This window comes from Anopheles arabiensis, chromosome X, assembly GCF_016920715.1.
Source record: "Anopheles arabiensis isolate DONGOLA chromosome X, AaraD3, whole genome shotgun sequence".
NCBI classification, from domain to species: domain Eukaryota; kingdom Metazoa; phylum Arthropoda; class Insecta; order Diptera; family Culicidae; genus Anopheles; species Anopheles arabiensis.
The window spans coordinates 3,155,001-3,181,029 of record NC_053519.1 but is presented as its reverse complement, the minus strand read 5'-3'; the positions used below and the strand labels follow the sequence as shown (position 1 = coordinate 3,181,029).

The 26,029-nt window shown below is 47.7% G+C and overlaps 1 protein-coding gene across 1 annotated transcript in view; it reads right to left on the bottom strand.

Annotated features, from left to right (window-relative positions):
- Window positions 1–6,846: 6,846 nt before the first annotated feature.
- Window positions 6,847–26,029, bottom strand: part of LOC120905487 (hornerin) — a 25,149-nt gene continuing 5,966 nt past the window's right edge. The window contains exons 2-3 of the mRNA XM_040316308.1: window positions 23,536–26,029; window positions 6,847–14,315 (exon numbers count right to left, since the gene is read on the bottom strand). The exon at window positions 23,536–26,029 is cut by the window's right edge and continues 202 nt beyond it. Coding sequence (XP_040172242.1) covers window positions 13,492–14,315; window positions 23,536–26,029 — 3,318 coding nt within the window. The 3' untranslated portion in view covers window positions 6,847–13,491. The remainder of the gene's footprint in view (window positions 14,316–23,535) is intronic.

Genomic DNA, 26,029 nt, shown 5'->3' with positions numbered 1-26,029 from the left:
GTTTTGCGAACCTGTGGGAATATGCGTAACGCAGTAAACACATTCAGAACACTGCTAGTTGTTTGCAATTGAAGCCGTCAGACTTGGTCGTGTTAAGGCATGAAGAACTAACTGATTTGAACGCATCTCAAGCTGACAAAGGCAATGTTTCATTCTTGTCAGTCTGTGTGTAGTCTTCCAATTATCAATCATCAAATCCAATGAGAATGATAGTACAACATGAGATGATGACCTGGATATTAGATTAGCAGTTGTTGCTATTGTTTATAGAATTAAAGAGGGGTTTGAACCTCTGGGGACCTCTTTCAACTATCTTAGGATCTGGATTAGGTCCAGATCTTCCACGGGGTCAATTCTGTTTTAGAGATGCTGAAGAATTCAATAAATTTTTATCGTACTATGCAAACCATCTGTCTGTCCAGCTCTCCCTCTGTCTCTCAGTGCACTTTATGCCAACATCATCTCCACACCGTTGAGTTCTTGTCCATGCGAACGAACTCCACGCACGTCTAGTGTGGATGTTCTTTTGCGGTTTGTTTTTTTTTTTTTTTTTTTTAACAATGCCAGTTTGTCCCACCCATCCCACACAGACGGAAAGTAATTCTCAGGGGCTCAGACGACTCAGACGGCACACACTTCCTGTGCCGGGCTTCTCCAGGCCACCGGCCACCAGCTCCAGCCATTCGGCCATCATCTCATTTACGCTGCTCGGGATCCGCATGGCGAGAATGCAAAGTGCAACCGTGACATGACCAGCAGCACTGCGAACCCTGCTGGGAAGGGTCAGTGCTGAAATGCAATCCGAGGGCTGTAACCGAAACCCCACCTTTCCGCGTAAGTTCACCCGGTTTATTTTATTTTTTTTATTTCATTTTTTACCCGCCCGTTTTCGGGGGAGAAGGCAATTGTCCGGCGGGTGGTGTACCCATCGCCATTGCCTCCCCCCCCCCTCGGTCCACACGGTCCACTTTGCTCCCCCAACAGCCAGGGGTGCAAACCAGTGTGAACGTCCTCCCAGAGGACGTAAAGCCTTACAAGTGCAGCGCGTCCGTGGGCACTTCACCGGTCGCGTAAGGAGCCTAGGGAAGGCCTTGCGTCCAGACTTTCTTTTCCAGACCGCAGACATGATTGGATGGCACGATGGGATGGGAGCGGGTGGGTGGAGTAGCCCTTGGAAGAGAATTATCGATTTCACTGTGCGGGATGGGTAAGACGTAAGACAGGCGTCATTTGGAGTGGGGGTTTTCTAGGTTTGCATGTAAGTCTCTAGAAATTTCGCGCCCTTTTTTTCAGTTAGACTCAGTCACTACGATGAACCGTCAAGTTGAAGGGAAATTAAATCTTTCTAGAACTATCTTGAAAAAAAAAAACATACACACACATTACAAACAAGTGCGGTTCTATAACATAGGTATACATGTATGTTAAATGTCAATGATGCCGACTGCTCCTAACAAGCGCCCAGGGAAGAGCCAGTCTTACACAAGAACCTCCCGCTGGACCGGCTCCGTAGCTCATCGGGTTATTGCTTTATTATTTTATAATAGCTCACCGCACGCGATTGAGAAATTTGAAAGTGCAGAAGAGGACAGTCGGCAGCCGAGGAGAGCTGAGGTAGATAGATGCGCCACACATCTACCGCTCCGCTCCTGCTGTCGGGCTGGGGATGAAGCTTACAACATCAACCGTGAAGGTCAGTGCCGCTGTACGCTGTGCTTGGGTGTTCACATTTCCGAGCACGGTTTCTTGGGCTGGCTTCCAAAATGGTCGTACGGTACGATTTTGTACGTAGCGTTTTGTAGATCTTCATGCTCTATCCCAGTTGCCAGCCTATCAAATCAATGATCATCTTCAAATTGAACTCAACATTCTTCCAAAAGCATTCGACCATGCCAGAGTGTTGTCAAGTAATAGCCCTGCAGGTTACTGTCCTGCTTATGCAACTGGTTATATAGATAAAGTGATTAAGAACCAACGCGAAAATTAACACAAAAGTAATACTTTTGGAAGTTAATTTTGTCCCAAAACCCCGAAGTAGACGCACAGGGTATATACGCGCATTATAACAGCTATTGCCGAAACACAAAACCTTAATCACGCGCTAATCTATTTCTGGTCCTCTAGTTGTTCCCGAGGGAAAACGCTGGCAACTGCATCGCAATCAGTTGAAGTCTTCTCTCACTATTATCGTACGGCGGTGTACGCCGAAAATGGTGGCTTTGAAGCGTCAACCACAACAAAACTGGGAAAGGCATACAAAATAGTGGAGCAGCTATGTGCTCTTGCGTAGCAACACACACGCTCTCGCTCAGTGCTAGAACGGCTGCCTAGAATATGTAATGCCTTCGAAAATAGCTCCTACCTCACCGTACGGTCGCACCTTTCCCCCCGTTGTACAACACACTTCGCTCCTGAAATTGCCGATAGGCGCACGCCATACCGTTCGGGTGTCTCCGTGTGTATGTCTGCGTTAAAAATAAAGGGACCGTGACAGATCAATCTAAGTTTAGGTCAACGATCGCCAACGATTGTTGGCGACACGGCTCCCCCCTGCGTTGGTGCCCACTGCTGGCAGACGCTCGTGCCCTGCAGCGGATACACCAGAGCACTTATCTAAACCGGCCTATCTGAATGTTTGCAGGTCATCATTACCATCGTTTAGCACCCGGTCGAGAACGCGCTAGCGCGCTAGGTGCGTTTGCAGGGCCCATGCAACTGCGGGTTTTGGAGTTGAACTCCCAGGGTTTTTTTTTGGACGCTTGCAAAGAGGTTGCAGGCAACTCTGGATCTCCAAGCCGGGTGACCGTGACGCGACAACGGAACGACCGAGCCCCAGTCCCTGTGCGCGCTAACTAAATTTAACTCCGAACTTCGGATCCTCTTGGGGAGAGCGGCGGAACCTGAAGGTTCCAATTAAAATTAGAACCCACACACCCATTGCGCGAGCAGTCATTCTGAATCCCTCCCGACCCCAGGCGAGCACCAGCGCTTCGCTCGTGAAAAACGGGGTTGAGCCGTGATTCTGTAACACGATTTGAAGCTAGAACAGATCGAAGAATGTTCTAGCAAGCGCTGTGCCGTCTGTTTTCTCCGACAGCAAGTTGATACAAGAAGCTACCTCGGATCTGGCACCACATCACCATCTTTGCGGGACAGCCATTTTACACGCTCCCCAAAATCGATACTGCTGTTATGAAACGGCCCACCGTAGAGCTGCACCTGGAATATAGGCACAATCAGCTGTCAATGAGTTTGATTATAGCGCTGTGGGGAAGGGTTCCGACCGGCCGGTGTGCTGTGAGCTACCGTCGTGCCGGCCTACAGTCGGCGTCGGGACCGATGACGTGAACGAGGCGCGCGTGTACGTTGCGGACACACACTCGCGCCCCATTCTTGCGCTTTCCTTATGTCTCCACCGTTTCCCGCGCTACAATCTCGAACGGTCACCACGCGACCGGGCCTTAGCAACTGAGGAAAATCGGGCTGGCGGTGGCGACGGCCTCCATCGTGCAAGCGCGGACTGGCGCCGTATATTCCGGGGAGGGGGTGGGAGGGGGAGTAGGGGGGGGGAGCAGCATGTGTGTAAATATTGTGTGATGATATGCCAATAGCAGGCCGGCCCGTTTCTGTGCCCGTTTCGCAGTGCCGTCTACGAAACACTATCTCGTTTTCCCGCTCCTAGAGAGATCCCCCTTCTCCCTCCCCGGCTTCCACCCCATTGCCAGTCCAGAGAGAATGGAAACATTTACACTATCAGTGAATGGGCGACCGTTTTTTTTTTTTTTTTCGTTCAAGATGTGCGTGAAGGAGAGCATTACGAAGTGATGAGGAAGAAAGCGAAGCGTAAAAAAAAGAACACACTCACACACACACACACACAAGCTCTGGGATTAGATGATCGTAGCTGCGCCCCAGTGCCACCACCCCTGCTTTCCCCTCTGCTCCATCAACCCCCTCCCGCCGTAGCGTCCCGCGTGTGCGTCATCGTCAATGCCAACGGAACAGAATTTTGCTTGGGCGCCTTTGTTACATCACACCCTGTGCCGGGAAACAATTAGACCTTTTTGTCCAGTGTGTGTGTGTGTGTGTGTGTGTGCGTGTGTGTCACACTCACTGGCACGGGAAAAGAGGAGCAAACTGTATTACACTGCGCATGCAAAGCGACGGAAAAGGAAAAGCTGTGCCACTCTCGGGGCAGGGGGGCTAGATTGTTTTTCCAAGGTCATTTTCGTCCGGGCTTTTGCTTTGATTCTTCGGATGCGTTCGGAATGCTGAATCGTTTGAGCTGTGAAATGTAACGGTTGCTGTGCCGCTTCTGCTAGGATGGCTGGATGGGATGAAAATTGGTGTGACATTCTTGCCAAGTGCATGATCTGATTCGTGGAGGAGAATTAACCTTTAAAATCAATTCATGAATCCCAATATAACATTTTGAAATGAAAGAACCTTTAAGTCATACGCCGTTTGGAGATTTGAATCGAATATTCGTGACACTCCCGAATGCGGTGTCGTGATACAGTCGTCTATTCGAACGACTCAATAACATGCCCGTCATGGAAAGCCCAGAACGAACCGTCCCCCCCCTAGCAAGGATTGACTATCCGGCTTGAATTAAGTCTCGAAAGCCTATATAGGCTGGGTATGTCCGCGTAGGACGTTACGCCAAATAGAGTTGGTGACACTCATCACTGAAGATGCATATCAACTTGGGGAAGCACAACGCTATTGCGGACCTGCGGAACAGCTTGATTGACCCATCGAGTACATAGAAAATTCTCAGCAAAATGAGTACGGGTACACCTACTACTATACTAAAATTATATCGGATAGTTTGAGCCACTCTATAGTATAGTATAGTTTAACAACTCAATAGTATCACCGAACATGTCAACGCCTGCTTCCGAAAATGCAATATCTCGATGAAAGAGTCAATTATATGCTCGAACAAACCAACCACTCGCTGAACATGTCAATAATATCATCGAAACCCCTGTATAGCGTAGTTTTAAAGTGCCTACATTTTCAACAGACGCTCCGTATCTATATGGACGGAACACGGTACGCTCAAGCTGGACAAATACAAACGAAAGGTCTTAGAAGATATAAAGCCTGGGATATCAACAACAACACAAAAGCAGCTAATAAAATTGATCGATCGAGCCAACACAGTCCTCAATGCCACCTTCAAAATCCTGTCCCAGATCCTGTTAAGCAGACTTGCGCTCCTTGCTACAAATTTCGTCGACAGCTGGCTAGCTGGGTTTGTTTGAGACAAATCCACCACCAATCAGATTTTTACTCTACGACAGATCCTCCAGAAGTGCCGAGAGCTCTCTTAACATCACCTGTCCATCGACTTCAAGGCGGCACCGTAGACCGGAATGAGCTATGAAACATCATGAAGCTGAACCAACTTCCTGGGAAGTTGAAGGCCACCATGAACAGGGTGCAGTGCAAGGTGAAAGTGTCCAACTTGATGTCGGAATCGTTCGAATCTTAGAGGAGTCTGAGGCACTATTGTCGGATTCTCCTGTCTACTCTTAAACATCGCCCTGGAAGATTCCATTCGAAGCGCGGGACGATTCCACGATATCCGTGGCCCGATCCTCCAGCTGTCTCTCCAATTTTGTGGCCTCGCAGATGACATCGAGCTGTGCTTCCGACTCAAACGCGAAGCGTCGACTCAATACGACGAAGTACCTGTTTGCCGGAGACTCAGACCATCTGGGAAGCAGGTATTATTTGACGGCGACAATCTCGAGCTAGTAAAGGAGCTCTGCTATCTTGGGACGGCCGTTACTTCCGACAATGACGTCAGCAGCGAAATCCGGAAACGCATTGTGCAGGGAAACTTCGAGACAATACGAAATGTGATATACATCGCACCATGATACGCCCGATGCTCCTCTATAGACATGAGTCTTGGATCTTCCGAGCGGAGGATGCAATGAATTTTGGAGGAGAAGAATGAACCACGAGCTTTTGAGCTGTACGGCGAACCCAGTATCCTGACAGTGGCGAAGGCTGGCAGGATATAATTTCTGAGGTATGTTAAGAGGATGTGAGTCCAACAGGAAGTCCCACCAGGAAGGTATTTGAAAGCAATCCCCAGTACGATATGAGGCGCAGGGGAGCTCAGTCCAATGACTGGATCAGGTGAAACGAGACCTGTTGAAGATCGAGTGTCTACATAAACGAGAGGCTGCATCCAGGGACCTCAAGCATCCTGGAGAATGAATTTTAACGTTAGGCCATCTCCCGACGATGTGCTCTATCGTGATCAGGCCAACAACAACATAACCAACAGCCGAATCGACATGGCATCCAATCCACCCTTATTCAAGGTCTCAACGCTCAATTTCTTTCGCAGAAGTATTTCTTTCATTTGCTGGTGTTGTAAAGTTGATAAAATGGAAACATTTTTTGTTGTTGTTGCTTTTCTTCCCGATCTCCCAACGTACATTTTACTGCAAATAGGGAGGTTTCGGGAATTCAGTTTGTTGGAAATGGAATTTGGTGTAGGGTGTGTTTTTGTTTTGTTTTATTTTATTGGATTTTCGTTATAACATTCGCGCGACATTAGTTCAGTTTTGTTTTTAGCTTTTCGTTTTCAACATTGTTTCAACTAACTACCATTCAATCAATCAATCAATCAATGCCTTTCTAACTGCAAACAAATAGCAAGCCCTTACCTTTTTTGTCCGATTCATCCATTCATACCAACTTATTCCATCTTCCGCGGCGCTCTTTCTCTATCTCTCTCTCTTTCTCTCCCTCTCTCTCTTGTCCATATATATATTTAATGTTTGTTTTAATCCTTACTATCTTGGCTGCGCCCGTTCTCTATACACTATTGCATTTGGGTGTTTAGTTTTTTTTTTTTTATAAACTGCATCAATTGCCTGGCTTATGCGCTAATTTAATTAGCATTTAAGAAATTCCTAGCTTTACACAAAAACGGCAAAAATAAAACAGAAAACGGTTGCGCTGATCTCGTCGGGAGATCAGGTAGCGAGATGATGACTTGGCGTTTTATGACACCCACAGAGTGCGAACTAGATCAGTGTGGCTAACAAAGGCGAAGGGGAGGGGGGGGGGTAGTTTAATAGTAATGATAGTGAATGCTCCAGCCACACATACCACGGTTTTACGTACTAATCTCAAGTCACAGTTATCTTCTTCCACCCATCATCGCAAACCCCCCATTCCCTCCCCTGCCATCCACTTCCAATTCATGGTTTGGAACTTTGCGAGCTTTTTCTGAAAGCGTATTGGAAATATATTGAGAATAAAAAAAAGATTGCGTGCCCCCAAAAACGGAACACACCCGAAATCTAAACTGTGTGTCTAAACAAGGAGAGAACATTGAATCTCCCAGTTGGTTTTGTCGTGTGTGTGTTTTTTTTAGTGATTATTATTGTACTTGTAATGTTCTGCTTTGCTTCATACTTTGCTTGCTACTGCTCCTCTTTTACTCTCTCTTTCTATTTGTTTCTCTTTCTTTGAATGTCATTTTCAGTAATTCTATTTCCCTTTTGGGTTGTTGTTGCTTCGATTAACCAGTTAAAAAATAATCAGTATAGGTAAAATATAGGATTCATCCTTTCTCTCGTCGTACACAAACAGACAAACAAACAAAAAACACACACATATATATTGCTTTCAAGTGTAAAGGAAAGGATTCTCTGCAACGCGGAGAGCACGGAACTACCGATCCCGTCGTGGGACTATAAATTTTGATAAACAAACAAACAAACAGGAGAGAAAAAACACAATACAAAACAATAAAGCCTGAAACTGGAGATTTTTGTTGTTGTTGTTGTTGTAAAACGGAGTGGCGAGGCGAGCAGTTTTCATTTTGTACGGTGTAAAAGCAATGCTTGCGTTTCATTACGATAATCAGTAAATGTTTTTTTTGTTTTCAAAAAAATCCCTTACAAAATATTATTTTGTTGAGCAAACTGTTTGTTCGTTGTGTTTGGTGTAATCCAGGTGTTTATCCAACCAAGTAATTATTAAAAGAAATACAAAAAAAAATGCACTCGACTTTGTTATTTGTAGTTGTTGTTGTTGTTGCAATCCTTTATCGATGCGGAAAGACGTATCGCAAATTGATGCGCCATTCCTAATCCGGCATTCCTATGTATGCATAAATAGATATATTTCTTGCATTTGTATATATATGTATATATACTTCAGCATATGTATATAGATATATTATTATGATTAGGCTTTATTATCTAGATGCAAAGATAAACTGTGTGTGTATGTGGGGTCTGTTTTTTTTTAATTCTTCTTTTTTTAGAATGTACGCGCAATGCAATTCATAAACATGCAAAAGGGGAATTTTACTTCACTGTAGAAGTGTTCGCCGGAAGGGGTTATATAGTGTTTACAAGTAATAATATGTATATAATATATATTATATATATAAGTAGGTAAAGCACTGGGGTTTTGTTTCTTTTCTTTTAAATCGGTTTGTTTTGTCCGCTGCAGACACAAAAAGATTACTGTTTGGCATGGGTTGTACGGCCAAGTGCACGATGGCGACGCACACACACACACACCTCTGCCCCAGCCCCAACCCGTCCGGACCCTTTTCCACTAGGTACACGATTGTTTGTTTTCTTTCCTTTCCTCTTTCGCCAGGAGTATTTCTGTTCCCTATCCGCCTTTTTCCCCTAATTTCGCTCTTTTTTTGGGGAAGGTCGCTTTCTAAGTGTGCCCCCGCACTAGCAAAAACTAATTCATCCACTAATGTTAAGCGTGTGTGTGTGTGTGTGTGTGTGTTGGTGGTTTTGCACCCTAGCTCGCTGCGAGGTTTAAGATAGCAAAAAAACAAAATTACTTACAAGGATGTGCAGAAGAAGTCAAAAAAAAAACTAAAAACTCTACTCCCAGAGTGAATGGCACACAACGTCATCCCAACTGTCCTCCTACGAAATCACCCTACGCTAGAGAAGAGCTCATACGTTTCAAATCAACAACAAATAATAATTGAAAAAAAAAAAACAAAAAAACCCCGTTTGGTTAATTCGAAACCAAAACCGCAGGTGGCAGAAAACAAAACGGGAGTCCTAGTTTCTTTCATCCTTTTTCTCCACTTTATTTTCAAATGCAGCGCACACACACGCACACGTACACACAGCGCAACTCAACACACCAACGAATAATTGCGAGGAAACGATGCCTTACTTCCGGAGCGACAAAACAAAACGAAACAAAAGCGAACGAGATTGCAGAGAAGAAAACACCAAATTTGCTTATGTTTTTGAGATAATATTTATACAAAACCAAAAAAAAAAAATCATAAAAAATAAAGGTTAACAATTTTGTAAAAAAAAAAAAACACATTTGCTGTTGCCAGTACTATTAGTAGTGGTGCTGTGATAGTAATTTTTAGGTAACCTACACGAACAGAACAAAAACGGAGAAGAAAAAAAACACGCACTGATCAATATCGAAATGTCTCTGTCTCGCTTGAAATCTAAGGAAAAGAAAGCTACGCTTAATTACGCTTAGTTTAGTTTAAAAAAAAAAGAAAAACTCCTGATATATCGCTGCCTTCAGTTTCTGTTTTTTTTTTAATTGTGTATATATTACTTACAACTCTAAGTCATTTGCATTTAAGTCTAACAATAGTAATGATAGTATATTTTAAAAAAAACCTCCTAAAAAAATAAGAGAAGTACACTTTTGAAAAACATCTAACAGTAGCGCACAAAACAGCTGGGACAAACTCATCTGCATTGAAGTAGTGTGTGCATGTGTGTGTATGTGGCTGTGTGTTTGTTTTTGAATTGTTTTTTGTTTTGTTTTGCCTACGCTATTGAACTGGGAGGAGGGCCGAGTATCTTTTAATGTCTTTTAAAGCGCTCTTGCGGGAGCTAACAGCTAACTAGCAGCAGATGTACCCCGCATCCCCTTCAAGCACCAATCGTCAACGCACACTGGTTTATGCTTTCTTGTACACCCGGAAGGCGGGGGTTTTCTTTCCCGCACACCATACACACACACACTAGCGCGCACACACACACACAAGGGGTTGGCGAGCGCAAAATTGAAGAGTAGAAACAGAAGCGGAAAGATCCTACTTGCCTATATGGCGACAGCTACCTCTACCTACGTCCCATTTCCTCCTGGCTCCTACTTCTACTCCCCCCGCCCCCTTTCACCCACACATTTTCCCGGTCTTTCACCTTGATATCCTCCTTCTGCTCTTTTTCTCCTCCCTCACGCCACAGTAAAATCAACTCATTCAATAAAAAAAACCTAACTAATCATTTTTGAATGTATTTATACATTTAAAAAAAAACAACTGTTAATTGTAAAGTATGTAAAAAAAAAGGTTTACACTAACATACAACAGGAACATTCTTACACATGATTTATCCTCGCAGGGACAGCACAGATACACACACGAAAAAAAAAAAAACACGCGCACACCAAAGGAACGTGGCACCGCAATAGCGGACTCTTCTCTTCCCCCTTCTCTCCCCTCCCTCTCCTCTCTCTTCCATATCTCATCTCTATCCGATACGCCATTTAAATGTAGTTTTTTTTTTTTTACTTCTGCCTAACCTAAACTAAACTCGAAATAAACCTTTCTTTCCCGCGAGAAAATATACCAAAAAAAAAAGAAACTAATAATAATAATCAGCATGTTTTGTTTAATCGCATTTTGTCATTTCACATGCACATGCAGATTCTTCTCACGCACTACCATTTATTCCCCTTCCCCCCCCCCTCCCTCTCCCCCCACAAATCGTAACAAGTAATGAACACAACGTTACAGAGAGGACGCTACCAGGAGGGACACGCGTGTAGGGGTTCGCAACCTCCTAAGCATCATATCCCTCCCACCAGCATTTCCCTCTATTATCTCACCGCTCCGCCTATCTCTTCTGCCCGCTTCTTCGGTCCCCTTTTCTTTCCCAACTATACACAGCAGTAGAAGAAGAAGTAAAAGAAAACACTAACCAATATGTACAAGTGTAATAAAGACCAAAAAAAAAGTGTAATAGAAAATGTTTCCTAGCATCCCCTACCTAAGGTTGTAAATCATACTCTAAGCAACAAAATTGTTGTGAAAAAAAAATTATGTAAAACACATAAAAATTATGAAAGTATAATAATAAAAAAAAACAAGATTGCAACATATTATTCGTCAAAAAAAAAAGCTTAACCGAAACGTCTCCTTTCCTTTCTGTACACACACACACACGTCTCCTGCTTGCGTCTCTAATAAATGGATCCCGGTTTCCTGCTCCCCGTCATCGTTTAGCGTCAGTGGGGACTCTCCTCCTCTGCTCTGCTCGTGTCAAATATTCGATCACCCCTTGCGCCGCCCTTAAACACATCTCTGCGACACTTTGAATCAATGTTAAAGTTAAAGGACTTTCTTCCTTCGTACATGTTTTTTTTTTGTGTATGCACATATATGAATATTTATATATATATACGTAAGATAGCACAGTTAATGCATGGTTTGCTAAATGGGGTAGGTAGAGCGAGTTTGTAATATTTGTACAGCTGCGTGGTACGCGCACGTCGTAGTTGCAAAGTTAGTTCCGTAAGTAGTTAATGTTGGTTGTGTTTACACGTCCGGAGAGCAAATGCATTTTTGTTTTGTTTTTTTTTTTTTTGGTAAGTAATGCCTAGTGCAGAACTTCTCGTAAGTAGTTTTATGTGTGGTTTTGTTGATACGCTGCCAGCAAATGCGCTGGCGCTCCAATTGAAAGTACCTAAAAGGGTACACGACCGTTTGCGTGCAGCGAAAAGTAGCAAAATCGTGCTTTTGCTTTTGCAATCCTTAAATGCCAATACCTATGAAATAGCGTGCCTCCTGTAAGAAGCTATGTACAATCATTGCAAAGATCATGCATCACTCGCACCGTGCTCCATTTATCTCATTTTTGTTTGCCTGTTTTTGTTTTTGTTTTTTGTTTTTTGTTTAATACCTAAAATGCAAACACTTGCTTGCGTGTATATATGTAATTATGTACAATCATTACCGAAAACATGCAAATAAATGCTGTTTGTATGTTCTCTCAAATTGCAGCGCCATTTACACATGCGGAGAAGGGGGGGAAAAATTACTCTTCCCCCAATCTCTCTTTCCCCTTTTTTTTCCCGCGGCGGGGGTGTGGGTGCATCGTAAATCAATAGGCAATAGGATGAAATAAAGTCAAAGAGAGCCACAGAGAGAGAGAGAGAGAAACGGCACATGAACGGCACGTCCGTCGTCTTACGCTCTCTCTCTCCGCTGCTCAAAAAAAAAACAAAAAAAACATAACGTTATGTCGTAGACTCGCGTAGTTTAGTGTTTGCAGCGCTCTTACACAATAATACCGCCCAGCAGCAATCAAATGATGCGAGAGAAGAGCCAGCAAAAAACAAAAAAAAAAGAAAGAAAACTTATGTTGAAGAAGCACAAAATCCATCCACTTGCAGGAAGAACCAAACCGATCCGGGCCCTTTCACCCCAGGCGCCGCCCGGCTTGAGGGTTTGAAAATGGGTCCACAAGATCCACCATACCATAACACAGATGTATACATCATCTCCCATCATCCTCCTACCAATCTCCTCAATTCTTCGTTTTTTTTTTTTTGTATGTATGTGTGTGAAATGTTCACATTCCCTCTCCTTCAGGCAGATTCTCAAAGAGCTCGCGGGGCTACGCTAAAACCTATTAGTGTAGCAGTTTGCAGTAATGATTATAGGAGTACTACTTAGTAGAAAATGCGGCTAGCGAGCAGGGAAAGTTTGCAAACTTCTTTCGATCATGCTTCTGGCCTCGTCCGCCCGAATGACCCCAACTCGCTGGCGTCGCCTTGCATTTGCAAGACGCGCAAGCACAAACGGGCAAAGGAAAAAGGCATCCTCCGGCCTTGCACAACTGCCACTGGGATCGCCCCGCACAATTATCAATCAAAACTGGTCCAAAAATAAGCGCAAACATCATTCACTAAGCAGTAACTGTTGCCGTAACCTACGCTAATTGTAATGGCGGATGTGTGTGCATCCGATAGGATATTTTCTATATACGCAAAAAAAAACCTAAAAAGCTAATATGTTTTAACACGTTAGGCTTCTAGACCTTGTTTACAAACAAACCCAAAAAAAACAAAAAAAAATCAGGAACTATTAGTTTTTTCATCATCTGTACCTTACACCTATCTCCCTACTCTACCCCGTCCGAATCGAAAGTCGAATCTGTTCTTCCTACCCTACTGGTTTATGCTAATTGTCGCTCTCTCTCTCCCTCCGCCTGTGGTTTCTCTCCATGTAGATGTATAACGAGCAAAAGGCAAAAATAAAAGAAAAATAAAAGAAAATAAACCCAAGGTCATGTGTGCCACTAACATACCCGGCATTGTGAGTGTTGTTGGAGTCGTCGACACACCCTCTCTCTCTTTCCTTCTTCTTCCCTCCCTCTCTTTCTCTCTCTCTCTCTCTCTCTCTCTCTCTTACTGTGTCTTTGCTCCTCACTAGTCCACACCGAGCCGCTGGCTGTGGATGGAGGCGCGCAGGTAGCGCACGCGCTCGTACAGCTTCATCTGCCGCTGGCGCAGCTCATTCACCTGCTCGGCCTCCTGGTTCAGCCGGGTGCAGAGGGCAGCCGCCTCACGCAAAATGTTTACCTTGGGCGCGCGCTCCTTGTCGCGCAGCTGCGGTATCTGGCGCTTCAGCTCCTCGAACAGATTCTTCAGCCCGATGCGGCGCTGCCGTTCCAGGTTGTTGTGCAGGTTGCGCTTCTCGACCGTGTCCAGCTCCTCGGCCAGCGCCTGGGCGGCGGTCGAATCGTACCGGCTGCCGCCGCCGCTGCTGCTGCTGCCGTCGCCGCCGCCGCTGCGCTTCGAGTGCGACATGCGCATCCGTTTGCTGGCGGTGGACGAACGTTTGCCGGAACTGCCGCCGACCGGCCGTTTCCGCGATGCGCCGGACGAGCTGCTGCCGGTGGTGCAGGCGGGCGGCGGCGAGGAGGCCGCACTAGCGCCCCCGCTACCGGTCGGCAGCGGCGTGTTGGCACCGGATATCGTGGTGGAGCCGGCCGGCGTGGGATAGATGCCGCCGAGATGGTGCAGGCCCGAACCGGGCCCGTCGCCCAGATGGTGCTGGTGGCGCTGGTAGGAATGGTGGTGTTGGTGGTGATGGGAACCTCCCCCGTACGTATGCGCACCGTTCGGGGCGCCGCGGGACGAGGCGGTGCGTATCTTGCTCGCCACCTCCGACTGCAGCTGGCGGTAGTCGCGCTCTGTCGGGTTGGTCGGAAGGTTCTTGTCGCCGATCGATACCACGTCGATTTCTTCATCTGGGAAGGGGAACAGAGGAAACAGAGAATGGGGAAAAAACACATTAGCTAACAATATTCGATAGTAGGAAACAGATTGCAGAGTTTTATGGTCGTAAAAGCATGTGAAAAATCCCCCCTGCAAAAACATTAATGTAAAAATAAATATTTTATATTTTATTTTAATATGTATACCTTAAAGAATTGTAATAAGAAATACAATAAATGTTCCACAAAACTTCCAAACCCCCAGTTGGTTCATTGGCAAAGCCAGAAATAACAGCTAGCAGAGCACAGCCCACATTAGACCGGGTTGCGCTGGAACAGCCATCACACCCAAGGGCCTCCGTGGTGCAGCGGTGAGCGTGACGAGCTTCCAACACGGCCGGCCACGATCGAATCCCGCCACTCGGAGTTCTCCAACCACGTTGAAAAACTTTTCTGGATTGGCTGTAGCCATGCCATTGATGTTGAGAGTGTCTCTTTATACGTCTCACTTTCCCTCTCAAGCACTCCCTCCGTACCTATCTCCTTCCGTCTTTCTGCGTGTGGAGTGTGTAGTGTTAATCTGCTGTGTGTGTTGTGTGAGATGCAATACACACGGACACTAACCTCTCTCTAATCATTGGCCGGTTTTTTCTGTCAAAGATTTCTTCCCATCTCGGTTCACAAGACCCCCCCTACTAACCAGCATAATCTCACACGTTCTTCTGTGTGTCTCTCTGCCGCTCCTCTACACCACCCTTCTCCATATTGTGCCAACCACATGCTCTCCGTGTACACGCACAATCTTGTGTTTTCTCTTTCTCGCTCACGCTTTCTATCGCTCAGTCTCTTCTCATACAATCGTTTTTCACCTCCCCATCCCTTCTCTCCCTCTCTCTCTCGCTCTCTGTATGTTGCGCGAGCTCTAACGTTTTTGACGTCTATCTCGAGCAGACACACACACAAACACACCCATCGATAGCACGTTTTGCTCCGCATAGCAACAAGGAGCAAAACCTCTCAGCGGATGCCACGATGTCGCGTAGATGATAAAAAGTGCGTTTTGCTGTCTCTTGCTGCTGTCTCCTCCTCTCACCAACCCGCTTTGTGGTTCGCAGCACCACAGACTCGCCTTCTCTCTCTCTCTCTCTCACACGCGTCTCTTTCGAATTCCAACACATGAATCGAAAAACCCCGCGCGCGCATTAAATCACCCGCCGAAGCGACGAGGGCCGCGCGAGCCGAGCTGTGAGAAGCAGACGCGCAAAAAGGTAGGATGTGGCGTGAATAATGTCCCGACCCCGAGGTTTTTTGGGGTTTAGGAAAGCAGGGGAACAAATATGTCGCCGACGTATTTTGGGGTGGGGTGGGGGGAAGCATACATTGTGCATGTTTCTGTGAAGGGTCTGCACTCTGTTGTGGCCGAGAAGTGGCGGATGCGCGATTCGGTGTATCCTTCCGCAAGAGATTCGACTTCGGGGGGGCTACACTTATCGCTCTAAGGGTTATTCAAAAGGGGTGGAAGATTCAAATATACTTTCTAGACGAACGAATTTGTTAAGAAAAAAGAACTATTTCTCTTCTCTTTCTTTGTGCGGAATTTGGTTAAAAATGTTGCTGCGTAGAAACATTATCGTATTTCTGTTCCTTCCCCTTTTTGCGTCCTCGACACACCCAGCCACACACAGCCACATCATTTATGTTTGCTGTCGATTTAGAAATCCTTTTCCCAGCGCTCTCTCTCTTTCTCTCTCTCTCCCTCCCCCAAAAGCCCGCACTCATCGCCGCACACAGATATTTTACGACCATTCTTCGAGGACACCACTTTGACCGCCAACGGATACGCGGCTCCCCTTTCTCTAAACTCACACAAACACACACTTGGAAGGCAAAAGCCTCCAACATTCCCACGCCGCTTTCTACGCAGCAGGGCTCCACACACACACACACACACACACACACACACACACACACACACACACACACACTCCAAGCGGTGGGGCGCGCGTGCTGGGCATACATTTTCCCCATATTTTGCCCCCAAAATAAGAAATATCTTCCCTGAGGAGCAAGTACGCAATAGATTGTGTATGTGTGTGATTGCTGGACTCTTTTGCGCGTTACATTTTTCCCAACGTGCGTCTCTGGAAGTCGGTGGTTGCCAGGGGTTTTGTCCTTCAATTTTTTTTAATCATTATTTCTTCCCTATTTTCACAGCAAAGCAGCAACCGAAACGCTTTGCTTTTCCGTTTTTTTTGCGCCTGGCCCTGGCCCGGGCTACACAGGGCAGGCTGGCTGGCTGGCAAAAATGTGCTCCTTTTTTCCAGTGGGAAATACCCTACCCAACACAGCCAACCTCGCAACACGATTAGCACACGCTGGCCGCGCGCTTTTGTGCCATCTAGAGTGCCCCGCGCGCCTCAAAGCAGATGAAACCAATCCGGTTTACATTCAGCAAAACTTACTCAACGAAAAAAACAAAAAGATAGAAATAGTAAGAAGTGGCGCAGCAAGGAAGTAGAGCAAACAAAAGAGGGAAGGAAGAGGTAAACCAAAAAAAAACGGCAAGAGTCCCGGGCAAAAAAACAATCCTTTTGAGAAACCAAAACGTAAAGCGTGGAAAAGCGCACGCCGCAGCCACAAAAGGGGAAGAAGGGAAGGGGGTGGAGATGGTGGCAGCAGCGCAAAACGGGAGAGAGAGAGAGAAAGGGCGAGCTGGCAAGCAGCCAAGCAGGGTGGGGCCCACACGTTGCGGAGGAATGTTGCAGCCAAAGCCGGGCTCTAAGCACCGGTCCCCTGTCCTCCCCCCCCCCCCCCCCCCACTTCTCTGCACACTCGAACCGGAGATTTTCCCAACATGACACACGCACGCACACACGCACTGAACCGACGAGGTGTGTGTGTGTTGTGTGTGTCTCATGAATGAAAGTTTAATGGGAAGTGAAATGAGCGACAACACCACACGCACTGCCCATTCCACATCCCTGTGCCCATCCACATTTAACACCACCCCCTTTGGGTGGTCTTAAAACACAGCAAAAAAATCATCAACCCCAGAGAACGTAAGCGCTACAGTCCCAAATGCAGCTACAAAGATGCGTTTTTCCTGTCCTGGAACCATCTGCATTGCTTACAGGGTTCCCCGGTTCAATATCTCCAATGACAACGACATTTTTGCAACGCTTTCGTGCCCAAATCAACACTGTCCAACTGTAAGTAAACATTTGACGTCCAACTATAATTCAGATGCCTTTCGGAACATTGTTCAACTGCAACTAAACATTTGCTTTACCCAATAATTAACGTGCGTTTATAATACCCGGGTTCGTTTCTTTGATGTTCATTTTGCTGCAAAGGAATTGGTTGGAGCTTCACTTTAATTGATATTGCACTACTTTAGCAGTCAATTATTAGTTTGTCAGATATCGGGAGAAACTGTTGACCAAATAAAGTCAAAATATTTTTGTAAATGAAGGAACAAACCAAAGATGTAGAAAACGGATCTAGACTTAGGGGTAGTTGCGATGGAACGAAGTTCAGTTAGGCGTCAGTATTTCCCAATATTTGTTCAGCTCTTCCCACATGAACCTTTTAACAAGTCTCTCCAAACGCTTGAAATTGCGGTTTGACAGTGCGATCTTTGCGATGTGTTGAAAACTTCAAACGATCAGAAGATCTCAAAAATGTATTTGTGATGCTCCAATACAGTATGTCACAGCAGTTGTTGAAAAACATAGTGCAGGCCATGAACAATGATGATAATAAAACTCACGAAAATCAAGTACAGGGTTTCCGAGTCAATGTGCAATGTCAACCACTTTTTTCATTGTCTGCGAAATGCGTTTCAACAGCTGTCAAATATTGCATTTGATGCCACAACAATAGTTCTTAGGATCTTTCACATGATTTTCAACGTGTCTGAGGCTGTATTGAGTTTGACCGTTCTTTGTGATTGTGTTGAGAATCATGTGTAAGAATTGAAACCTTTATTCTGATGCCAGTGCAATGTGTGACAGCTGTTGAAAAACATCTTGGGGGAGGCGGTGAATGATGATTCAGCACATTCGGAAGTGACTTGCGAAACCCTGTAAGCAGTGTTGCAATTGTTGTGCGTGTGTGTCTGGAGCATTCAATGAGGGTGTGGCCTGTGTGGCGTTCTTGCAAATTATGGACGTTTTTTTTTTATATAAAATCTTGGGCTCAATGACGTCGTATTCCGGCTAAGCAAAACAGACAGGGAGAGATCATTAATTTCAAGCGATTGTCGTTGAATGCTTGTACCGGGTTTTTTTTCTTCTTCTTCTTCGAACAGATTCGCTTTTGTTAATTTGAAGGCGCCGCGCGTACCGTTCCCCGTTTCCTGGGAAGTGCACAATGGAACTTCCCAGGATTGCAGGAGCTTCTTCGGAGCACCAAAAAACAACGTAGCTCTCTTCAACTACTGGCCCTTTCCCCCTTCCCCTTTTAGGCCTGGCTACACAGAAACCGGCATTATGCAAACCGGAAATAATGCCCTCCCTGCCTCGTCCCGAGACACTGTGTCCTTGCGGAGTGCGCGCGTGTTGACCATTTCTGGTTCCTTTCGGTCCATGCGCACTTTGAATTGGTAAACTCCAGAAGGCAGAGAGAGAAAAGAGAGAGAGAGAGAGAGAGAGAAGGAGAGAGAGAGAGAGAGAGAGAGAGAGAGAGATATGTGAAATGGCAGCAGACTACCCCAAGACGAAATCCTTCTTTTACCCGTGCTCTTCAAGAGAGAGAAAGAGAGAGAGAGAGGCGACCGCGTCCTTCCTCTTCCTTCCGCGAGTCCTTTTTGCGGCCCTCCAGTCTCAAAGGCGCGCATGAACTCACACACCCAGCACAAAGGGGGAAGGAGGCTAGTGACCTTGAACCCAAAGTCCCCCTTCCCCTCTCCACACTGCCCGCAGGGAATATGATGGTTACGCACGCACTCAGCAGAAAGAAAAAAAAAGGAAAAAAACCACACGCATCTATACACGCACGCGCCCTGCTTCACCCAAGAAAAACCATCGAAATTTCCCTTGTTTTTTTTTCTTCCCTTTTTTTTGGTTATTTAATTTTACGTCTCAGGGGGCAACCACGTGTGCCGTGTACCGCGCCACGGTGTCCTTGGGAGTATTCCAAACCACTTTTCCTTTCTATTTTTGGAGTCAGGAGGGGGAGGGGGGAGTGAAAGGAAGGGGGAGGAAAGTGCGCTAGCGTAACGGCACTCACACACACACACGCTGGATTTTGAAGATGATGATACTGATGACGTAACCGAAGGGACAACGCATCACCACTTCTACTTCCCCCTTCGCAAACCAAACCAAAAACGCATCAAAAACCAGCTCCAAACACAACGGCCCGAGGGGGCGGTGGGAAGGAATTGAGGGTCCAAACATCAAACACCCATCAAGCCCCCACCCAGCACAGGCGCTTCGGTACGCACACAGTTAGAATATTTATTAACAAATGCTAGGGTAAAGGGGTTTTTACTTTCTTTTCCTGGTGAGAAGGGCTTGTGGGGGGGGGGGTGCTTTTTGCTGCAGTTGGTACATCCGGATTTCCTTCCACCCTTGCGCGCTCCCTTCCCTCCAACAATGCGCAGTGTGTGTACGACACCGGCGCGCGGTTCATCGAACTTGGCCGACGCCGCCGCCGTTTGAAAAGTGAAAGTATTCGAACAGATTCTACACACTTGACGGTGGTCAAATTGGGAGGCGGGACGGGATACTGGGTGGCTGATAAGAAAGGCAAACAGACAGACAGACATCCCACGGGTGAGAGAGAGAGAGAGAGAGAGAGAGAGAGAGAGAGAGAGAGAGAGAGAGAGATAGAGATGTAAGGGTAAAGCAAGAGAGTGAGGACCCGCATTGCGCCAGCACGTACTCTTTTCCGCATTCCGCAGCATGCTGCTGTTGTATATGCACAGAATGCTCACAGCGAAACATTATGCCATCATCAGGACATTATGCTGCAAAACATTAATGCCATGCAGAAACAAAAACTATAGAAAAACTATATTCAAATGTCATTTGCTTCGTGTTGGTGAAAAAAAAAAAATGCTTCAATTTTAATCAAATTCGGCGAGCAAGTTTTGAAGGGAAGCGTACTTTTGCGTATTTACAGGGTTTTCCAATTGAGTTTAGACTAGCAGCATACTTTTTTTTTGAATAGTCGCAATAGATTCTTGACTAGCATCCTCTATTTTTGATTACGAGCAATGGATTATTCCCAAGTGACATTTGCTCGAAATTGTTTTCCCATATCTGCTCGATTAGTACTCGATACGCCTGAAATTGTGAATTTGTGTGTGATCAAGTGTGTTGAAAGCGCCAAGATTTGGTGTGATCGTAAATTACACGTTCCTCTATCGATGGACGATGCCGTCGAGCTCATTTTTCATTCATGACTATGGTTTTTTGATGAAAAACAAAAGCTAATTTTATGTGACGTTATTCTATAAAAATGGGTATTATTTAAGTATAAAATGGCTACATGACCAACTATAACGATAGCAAACATCGTTTTCGGGCGAATCTAGAAGAAAGTAACGAAAAAGCCGCATTACATTTGATTTTAAAGGACTTTTTCTAAATTCCCTTAAACTGGTGCAGTTTAAGGGAAGTTTAAGGCTCCAGTTTAAGGGAATTTGCTCGAATTCCCGATTATTCGTGCTATAAAATGTCAGTTGGGTTCACTAGGAGCAATTGATTTCAGCAGGCCGATTGCTGGCGCGGAGTGACCAGATTGTTTTTAGAGGTTATCGGTAGGAAATCTACAGCGAATTCGGTAATTTTCGGTAAAAACAACTTTTTATTCACTCACAAAATTTATTAAATTCTAATTTTACGTTGAACGGTGAATACTTAGAAAAACATTTGATTTTTGGTTAGAAAAATTGAGCTATAGTGCGCTCAATTGTAAACCGATATTCGATCGAAAATCGATAGAACTACATATGGTCACTCTGAAAAACTTGCCCAAACTAGCTTTTGGTTAGGTTATGCCTGTGGGTCCACTACTGCATATTTCAATTCAGCCGTTAAGTGCTTTTGTGTTGTATTGTGCATTAATAAAATCAAAACAATAGCACCGAAAACCTATCAGATAAAATACATCTGACTTTGTGGATGATATATAGTAGTAAAACAAGTGATTTAAACAAATGGGCGGATGAAATTAAATATTATCCACAGATTATTATTCAAGTCGATCTGTCACACCGGATGTTATAAACGCGTCGCTCTTAGGCTGTCATGCAGGGATCTGCTGAAATCAATTGCTCCTAGTGAATAATCCATTGCTCGTAATCAAAAATAGAGGATGCTAGTCAAGAATCTATTGCGACTATTCAAAAAAAGTATGCTGCTAGTCTAAACTCAATTGGAAAACCCTGTAATACATATATACGCGTTTTGCCCAGCCACATCCAGGACGTCCACCACTGAATGTGCTAATTTATATGCGCTGCACGCGCGACCAAAGGAAACGCACCAACAAAAAAGCGCAATTCTTGGAATTCTTGGATTCAATTCGAGAAAAGGTGTACCGGCAGCCGGTGAGTTCACTCGCATCCCGGGTGGGCGGAGAGGAAAAGTGTGCGAGAAATTATCCGTCTGCAGGCCGGGGCTCCGGGGAGAGTGAATTTTCCAATACTCCAACAGTGGAAAAAAGGAGCGAACGAAAGACAAAAAGGGACCGCCGTTTGGGACTGGCAAAAGACCGTTGACCCTGAAATCGGGCAACCTCCCCACTCCCTCCCCACCCAGCTCTGTGTGCCACGAATTCGTACGCACGCGCCATTGTGTCGGTGTGTGGTGCCACGGCTTGTGGGCGACGACCGTTCCCCCCACTCCTGGGCGTATGCGTTTTTCCACCCTGCAGCAGACACACACACACACACACACACGTGGTTGCAAAAGGAACAGCAGAAGAGAAGGAAGAAGAAGAAGAAGAAAGCTTCAGCTCTGGCGCATGCTCCCTGCGTGTCCTGTTTCTCGCTCTTTCTGTGTGTGTGTGTGTGTGTGAGCCGGATTGTGGGCAAGAAGGTTTCCGCAAAACGCAATACAAGTTGTCCTAGGATGGAAAATTTCCTCCTCCCACCTCCCACCCCCCTCCAACTCCACCCAATCACACCCCACAGTGAAGTTGAGCGGGAGCGCAAACAGGACCGGCGGGGGGAGGCAAATTCCGCCTAAAACACACACACACACACACACACACACACACACACACACACACACACACACACACACACACACACACACACACACAGCGTGCTTGCACCGGCCACGCCTAAAACAGGCGCGCGTGACGTCATTTCTAAGGGTGAGAAAACCCCCCACACACACACACACACATTCCGGCCCAAATGAAAGTCACACACACACACACTAATTTTCCCGTAGTTGGCGTGTAGGGAAAAGTTATGGATTTTATTATTTAAAGACTCATTTCCTCATTTTTCACGAGCACACACCGCGCGGCGTGATTCATTCATCATTCATCTCATGCGCGGCGACCCACACATACACACACAGAGGTGAGGAGTCGGCGGCGATGACACACAGTGTGTGAGCGGTGAGCCGCCGCTCCACACACTCACCAAGCCAAGCTCACCATCGCTAGAGGCTCATCTCATCTCAGATTGCAGGCATGTCAAACCCGGCGTTATGTTGCTTGCTGCGTTTTTTTTTTGTTTTTTTTTTTGCGGAAGTTTGAACCGTTTTTTGATACGCAAAATGATTGATTGAAACTTCTTGTTTTAAGATTTGACGTTTATTTCACACACACACACACACGTTTGAAACCGGCTTGAAACCGTTCCCCACAGAATCCAACTCTGTTGTGCTCGCAAAAAAATACCTCTCACTTTTGATTGTTTATTAATGCTTCTTATTAGTTATTTGTTTATTTGAAATTCAACGCACCACCACGCGGCCCCCCCTTTGCAGCAGTCAATACAAACACAAACACAAATACAAATACAAAAAATACATGTATAACAAGTCATGAGTCGCATTGTAAGCCCCAACCCACGCCACACCACTTTTTATTACGTTTTGGCGCCAAAATCATCCACACCTTCTCTTGCATGTGTGGTGTACTACACTACACTACACTGGCAAGAGAGAGACCCGGCGGGATTGCGTGTGCTGTGCATCCCAAAAAGATAAGCCAAATTGTTAAAAAAAAAAAAAAACACTAAAAAGAGATAGAAAGCAACGAAAGCGAAACGTAAAACGAAACTCACCGGAATCGGAGGGCGTCTGTACGCCGAGCTCGTTCATGTTGTAGCCACCCTTCGGGCGGGTGTAGCTGTGGTCACCGAAGTGGGTCGCCTGGTACGGTGGCGAGCTGTTGTTGCTGCCCGGCTGCTGCTGCTGCTGCTGGGAGCCGCCAGAGGGCGCTCCATTTAGGGCGCCGCTCGCACTGGCCGATTTCGTGGCCGGCTTGAGGGAGGCCGCGCCACTGCCAGCGATGACGACGGTGCTGACACCACCGCCGCCTGCAAGCAGATGATGGTTGGCGGTGGTGGCGGCGGCGGCAGCACCCGCCTGCTTCTTCTGCTTCTTGCCGTTCTTGTGCGCCTCCACGTCGTACGGGCGGTAGGAGGTGGCACGGGCCGCCGCTCGCCGGTGGTGAAGCCGGCTGTGGTTGCTGCTGTGGTACCGGTGGCGAGCGCCCCGCATCCGACTCCGGCCCGCCCCACCGTACAGGCTGGCATTGTTGGCGTCCCTCTCTTCCTCCTCCTCATCCTCTTCCTCTTCTTCCTCTTCCTCTTCCTCGTCTTCCTGGGCTCCCTCGTCCTGCTCCTTCTCGCCATCCTCATCGCTCTCGTCCTCGTCCTCTTCCTCCTCCTCCTCCTCCTCGTCCTCCTCCTCTTCGTCCTCCTCCTCCTCGTCTTCCCAGGGGTAGGCGGAGCGGGCCCCGCCGCTCTGCTGCTTCTCGAACGAGGCCTCCTCCGCCTCGAGCTGCTTCAGCGCGTCCTCCTCCTCGTCGTCCTCGTCATTTTCGCTGATCCAGCCGCGCGCCGTACCGCCGCTCCGCCGCCGGTGGGCGTACGGGTGCCGCCGCTTGCGCTCCATCCCGCTGCCGCCGGGCGAGACGAGATGGTGGGACAGCTCCAGGCTGCTCCAGCTGCACTCCTTGCTGCAGGTGGCATGCGCACCGCCGCTCATCAGCTCGCCGCCGCACGGTGCCGACGAGCGCGCCCCTACATGCTGCTGCTGCTGCTGCTGGTACTGTTGCTGCTGGTGACGCTGGCCCGCTGACTGCAGACCATCCTTGGCAGCAGTGTCGGCCGGTGAGCCGTGCTGCAGCAGCAGCATCGAGTTGCTTTCGCCCTCGATCTCGCGCAGATCGATCAGCAGCTGCTCGAGCTGGCTGTCCGGCGAGTCGGGCCGCAGATGCAGCAGGGACGCGTGGTGATGGTGATGGTGGTGGTGGTGGTGGTGGTACGGGTAGCTGCTGAGCGGGCCGCCCATGCCGAACGGGTCGTCCAGCATGTACAGCTGCTCCCGCAGCTGCTTGCTTCGCAGCTCGTCCAGGCTGGACGTGTCCTGCAGGTAGTTGTAGTAGCACTGGGTCGTGTGGTTGCCGATCACGCCTATACTGCTGCTGCCGCTGCCGCCGCAACTACAGTGACTGCTCAGCCGACCGCTGTACGACGTGCCGCTTCCGGTGCGAGATTCGCCCGAGGTGCTGCTGGAGGTAGGGCTGCCGCTACTACTGCTGCTGCTGCTGCTGCTGCTGCTGCTGCCGCTACTACTGCTACTGGCGAAGCTACCCGCACTGGCGGACGCCAGTCCCGGGGCGGTGGAGGCGGAGGTGTGCAGCAGGCTCTGCTGGTTCGAGCCGATCGTGCAGGTGGCGACCAGGTCGAGGTTATGCTTGAACTCGAGCGGATCGTCGTCCAGGCTGAGCGGCGTGTCCGGCCGGGCGTGGTTTTGCGCCGCCACGCTCCGCGCCTCCAGCTCGCGCGCCGCCAGGAAGGAGCCGCGCGGCTGATGCGGCACCCGCACCACCATCCGCACGCTCTGCTGCTGCTCGTCGCTAGCGCCACCCTCGACCGCACCGGCCGAGCTGTCCGACGACGACGGGGACGGCGGGAACGGGCGATAGTTGAGACCGTGCACGAGGGAGGGAAGCTGCTGGTGCTGTTGCTGCTGTTGCTGCTGCTGCTGCTGACGCTTGATGAGGAGGGAGCTACCGGCCGGGATTTGGGCCGAGCTTTGGGTCGCCTTGAACGGCGTTAGCAGACTGGTGGCCGCCGGCGCGGTCGCCTTAAACCCAACGGCCAGAGGCCGATTGGCGAGCACACTGCTGCCGCCACCCACGCCGCCCGGCACCTTCAGCTTCTCGCTGGCCGCTTCCACGGCTGCCGGCGACTCGCCTTGGGACTTGGGAATGTCCTTGGAAGGTACGCGCGAGAGACTGGCGGCCACCGACACTGCCGCCTGCTGCTGCTGCTGCTGCTGCTGGTGCCGGTTCTGGCGGGCACAGCCACCGCAGCCCGCGTGGCTGCTCTTCTCCGGATGCGACTGGTCGGCGCACATGCCGGCCCACATGCAATCGTGCCGGATCTGTGTCTTCTGGTCGGGCAGCCCGAGATGTGTTTCGAAGAAGGAGATGCTCGGGGAGAGGGGACTACTGCTGGTGCTGAGGCTGCTGCTGCTGCTGCTGCTACTGGTGGCGGTGCTGCTGCTGCTGCTGCTAGCGGTGCTGCCGAAGGTCAGCGCGATCGA